The sequence below is a fragment of the Carlito syrichta genome, unplaced genomic scaffold (assembly GCF_000164805.1).
Source record: "Carlito syrichta isolate Samal-C Ts95f unplaced genomic scaffold, Tarsius_syrichta-2.0.1 Scaffold302410, whole genome shotgun sequence".
Classification (NCBI taxonomy): domain Eukaryota; kingdom Metazoa; phylum Chordata; class Mammalia; order Primates; family Tarsiidae; genus Carlito; species Carlito syrichta.
Window position 1 is genome coordinate 575,570 of NW_007246506.1, and position 5,222 is coordinate 580,791.

Consider the following 5,222-nt stretch of genomic DNA (forward strand, 5'->3'; position numbering starts at 1 on the left):
ACCCATTGTCCCCTCTTCCCCAACAGTAATATGGACACCAAAAGATTTAACAAGACTCATAAAAAAATAAGGCACATTTATTTTGATATGGTAATTTAAAAATAGAAAACCCCATCTCAGAACACCTGTATTCAAATGAGCTGTGTAAAAAGACACCTTGTGGTACCTAAAATAGGTTTACGGTACCTCTGGAATTGCTTCTTCTACTTTAGTGACAATGGAATAAATTGCACCTATCCCACATTGTCAAGTAATGAAAATATGCCTCTTTTTCTACTGCTGATTCAAAAATCAGATACTTCTGGAGATACTTACACAGGATGGGAAGAGAAGGGTCAAGGGGTTCATCAGAAAAAGGTGAAAATCAACTATGTTTATCATAAGAGTTGATGGATTGCACTTTTCCACTTATTTCTACACAAAATTTCTTTAATTGTATGAATGATCGCAACCATTTTGGCCATTAGCTATTACTCACCAGCATTTTATTCCAGTTCGGTCAAACAGGTGTTTTTGTAAAACTAATGAAGGATCAACAACACAAATACTTATAATCTTTTCACAACCCCCAACACAGACATAATTAGCATTTAACCTGAGATACACTCTGTTGGGAGGTTGTCACTAAGTATTTCTTCGCTCGTTGCATTAATTCATACTGATGGTGGCAGTTCATGGAAAGAACTTAAAAAAAATCAAAAGAAATCAAAAGAAACCAAAAAAAAGAAATAAAAAAGATGATAACATGGCTTTGTTTTTTTTTTTTACTGTACTGGTTTAAAAAAAAAAAAATCACAGAATTCATGTTCTCACAGTAGCCAGAAGCTAAAATAATGTGCTTCTTTATTGCACGTCAAACCAAGAAAGATGTCAAAGCCAATGATTCCCAATCCAAATCTGAAAGTCAGGTTCACCTTAACCGGATTCGGAATGTGCTGATTTCCATTGGACTCAAGTTGATCTCGCTTAAGTTTTGGGCACCTGGAGGTGTGTGCATCAAGGATAATGATGAAGGTGTGATACTTTCAACAATAAACTTGTTAAAAAGTTTCTGTACCAGCATCTAAAAAGTAAATGATAAAGTATTTGCATATTTAAATCAACTCTGAAGAAATATAAGCATATCATCTATTTTATATTCGGTGAAAAATAGTATGGGAAGGAATAAGACAATATGTAGAAGTTCTTCTAAAAAATAATAAAGGGGGATTAAATATACATATATACATGCTTGAACATAAAGACCATCACTGGAAGGGAACACCGGAAACTGGTAACAGTCATGGGTGACTTGTTTTGCACTCCCTTCTGTACTGTCTGAGAATTTTTTCATGTGCAGGGCTACTTAAAAGAAAGGACATCTCCAGTCCAAAAAGCTTTGAAAAACATCCTTATCCTCCCCCAGTCAATACTTAACCCTAACAATGGTGCTTCTCAACCATTTTTTCCTGTTCTAACAGAGTTGAAAGAGAGGACACAGGCTCATGAAAGGAAGGCTCATTATGTTACGGAGTCCCAGCCTACAGGGTGGCAAGGTCATTTGGAAAGTAATTCCTTCACCCCTGCCATGTTATCTTAATATGTCTCTCTGGCTCATACAACCCCTTAAGACTCAAGGCCTTAATGTCAGAATGTCCACAACCAGATATACTCAGCATCAACAATATGGTAGAATGCACATATTACAATGAAAAAATAACAAAAACGTCAGTGCTTTCCTGGCGTCAATTCCAAACAGGGTGAGGTAAAAAACAGAAAAGCTAATCTATCTAAGTAGATTCAGGGCCCCTATCAGATTTTCTTTTCAAATCCCACACATGTGCTAATTTGTAGGGTGGGAATTGAATCACTAGAAGACTGGGTCAGCTGAGATGCCTGGTGGAGCAGATTGGCCCGTGTGTCAGAACCAGACCAGCTGCCTTCTCTGAGTCATGGGGCCCACTCAGAGACAGAGACAGGAGATTGGAAGTTTGTTTCCTTCCTGGGACAGGACTGATGGAAATGCCAGCAAGACCAATTTGAAGAGAAATCCAAAACAGGCAGCCAGCAAGCAGTGTGCAGCCCGAGGAGGATCTGTTTGGCTTGCACAGTGTTGACTCATACGGAAATCTGGATTAATCAGAAGATCTAGACCTAATTTCCCAAGAGAAAACAATGTCTCAATGTCTCCAGTTGCTTCTTTATAGCTACCACAATGAGCTTCAGTTATTATAAACTGGTCTTGGCCTTTGCAGAACTTTGGTTTAGCACCACTGAACTAGATGGTACATAAGCATGTGTGATCTGGGGAAGAAAGGAAGTAGGGAGAAGATGCTTTGTAGGTTGGGGATGGAAGGCCTAAGAAATGACAAGAGCAATGCCTTCACATTTGTGCAGGTTCCAGCTATGCATTTTGATTCTGACATGGAAAGGAGATTGAAGTTTGAGCAAGTACATTCTTAGAATGAGGGCATTTGAGCTAATTTGCAGGCTGAAAGAAATGAATCAGTAAAGAGGCAATGAAATGTGACCTTATTGTCAGGATTCTTTGAGGAAAACGAGGATTTCAAAGCACACTAACTCGATAAGCAAAAATAACCTTTAAACTTACCTTTCCCTGAGTAGTAGAACAAAGCAGCCCCGTATCTTTGCTAGAGAACTGACAATCAAATCCTTTCCTGTGGAGGATCAAGGCTGCCTCATCGGAAAATCCACTGCCCACCTGTAAATGAACAAAATGATGCCACACCACACAGACATTAAAGCAAATATTTATAGTACTTCACACACTGCTGCCTTGCTGTCAGCATCCAAAAGCACTTTTATTTGGTGATGAAGTTGTGCACATTCGTCTCCCCTCGGGTTCCATGCTCACTGCGCCTATCCACCTGCTACATACTCTCCCCACCCGCACTGAGTGAGCCAGGTGAGACTGCTTTCAGGTTACTTGTTCAGTAACTCCATACCTCGGTTTCCCCCATAGTCCCTGAGGACTTAGGTTTCCTTTTGTCCTCATAATGTATAGTGTTTTTCCAAAGTTTCTTCAAATAAAGTGTTTCATTTTTCTTTTATATATTTTTTAACTTACACATCAGTTGTACCTGAATTTAGTACTTAACTGGTCAATGAATGATATACCATCTGTCATAAAAGTCAAACATGCTTCCTTATTGAATATTCACTTTTGCTAATTGCAATAACATTCTTAGCAGTTAATGTATTAGTTCATTATTTTTATACAGGAGACATTTGAATTGAATTAGTTATGCTTTTCATTTGTTAGGACAGCCCATATTTATTAGTTTGATGTATTATTTAAATTCACATTCCAGAAGCTATTAACATGAGTAAGTAAAAGAAAACTACTAAACATAACAATCAGCTATGGGAGTTAGTATACATTTTCTTGCAATAAAGTTTCTCACATCTATTTAAATAACAATGTCATGAATGGCTCAGGTCTTTGAATATATTAAGTTACAATTACTTTAATACATCTTATGTTTCCTAGAGTGGGAAGATGTTTATGATAATAAACAATGAATTAAAAATCTTTCAAAAAATGACGAAATGTACAGTTATTAAAAAGAGAGTCATGTGCTGCTCAGTACTGACACGGTGATAAAAATGATCCCTTTCTCTGTTCTCTAGCCACAGATATGAATGTGCCCAATCTCTTGATCACACTCACTAGGAGATAAATTTTTTAATGCACTATAGAGACATCTTTTCTGAGTAGCTGCCAACATCTCCACCACTGATTTGATTTTAATGTGCCTGAACAGTTTAAAGCTGTCCTCACCTCAGATTCTTGGCTGAAATAACCTATGTTATGATGTTTCACACTGGTATTTTGCAGTGGTACTGCTAAGATTTTGTTTGAAGGGAAATAAAAAAGCCATCTAAGGAATTTTGAGTCATCACAAGACCACATGATACACACAGCAAATTTAAATCATATGATGAAAATTTCTAATGAATTTCAGTAAATTTCAAACACTCCCCCATGCAGTTCAAAAACAGCACATAGGAAAATCCTTAATTTATCTTTAGATCTCCAAAAGAATAACAAAGTAAATACTAACATATGCCAACGGTAAAACCTTGGGACAGTCATTTATTCTTCCTAAGTATCAATTTCTTTGTAAAATGGAGCTAATGCTTACCTGTCTCCTTCATGGAGTATTAGGTTGATTAATCCACTGAAAATACTATGTAAGGTTGTAACAAAGAATCCTGCTTTGAACCTTTTTTAAATTATTCATCCATTTTTAAAAACTGTTTTTCTTCTCCTTCCTTGGTCCTTCCTCTTCCTTCCTTCATACTTTTTCTTGTACCAAGGCTTTGCAAACAAACACATGTTTATCTGACCATATGCTTACAGAAGAATTCTATAGGCTACTCTTAAAACACACCTGGAATGGAGTTTTGACTGCAGAATCCTCCTGCTTAGGGAGAGCCATGAGGTGGTTAATCCATAAGCTGACTGCAGCTAAGATAACACCAACCAGACCAGCAGGAGGACTATCACTCAAGACATGCCACTGCGATAAGACGTGCAGACCTGCGCCCTATGCTACTTTTGCATGTTCCCATACCAAGTTTCCCTTTAAAAACCTCATCAGTCTGAAAATTTGAAATAGTTCTTGCAACTTCAGTCTGCCATCTCCTCAGATGGCTGGCTCCTGAATAAAACTTATTTTTCCTTCCACTAATTCTCATTTGGCTTTCAGGTGGTGAGCTACTGAACCTGGGTTTGGTTATGAAGTAGCCTCACATAGCCCTGTAGGACATAATGTGCTAGTGCTGGAGCTGTAGAGATGAGTGTAGGGAGCTTGACTGGAAAGTCAGATGGTCTGAGATCTGGATCCTGGCTCTCCAATTTACTAGCTGCAAATTTTAGCAAAATCCGGTTTTCTTTTTCCATAAAATGGAGATGAAATGAAATGAAATGAAATAGCTTAATGAAGACTTCCTGATACACAGGAAGTCCTTAGTATGTTAGATGTTATTATTTCTTTCAATGAAATTCACCAAATAAATATTATTTTCATCAAACATTAAACAATATTCTTACTTAGCTTCTTATTCATAAATTTCCTTGACTGATGGTACAACTTTGTAGCTAAAGAATCAGGGAACTCCCAAATCAAATGTCTACAATTGTTTGTCAAAATCACAACAATGGCCGGGCTCAGTGGCTCAGCCTGTAATCCCGTGCCTTTGGGAGGCTGAGGTGAGTG

At 37.6% G+C, this 5,222-nt stretch overlaps 1 protein-coding gene across 1 annotated transcript in view; it reads right to left on the reverse strand.

The window, feature by feature from the left end:
- Positions 1-764: 764 nt before the first annotated feature.
- The window catches only part of MAN2A1 (mannosidase alpha class 2A member 1), a 175,292-nt gene continuing 170,834 nt past the window's right edge, over positions 765-5,222 (reverse strand). Inside the window, exons 21-22 of the mRNA XM_008056604.2 lie at positions 2,591-2,701; positions 765-1,063 (exon numbers count right to left, since the gene is read on the reverse strand). Of these exons, the coding sequence (XP_008054795.1) occupies positions 911-1,063; positions 2,591-2,701 (264 nt within the window). The 3' untranslated portion in view covers positions 765-910. The remainder of the gene's footprint in view (positions 1,064-2,590; positions 2,702-5,222) is intronic.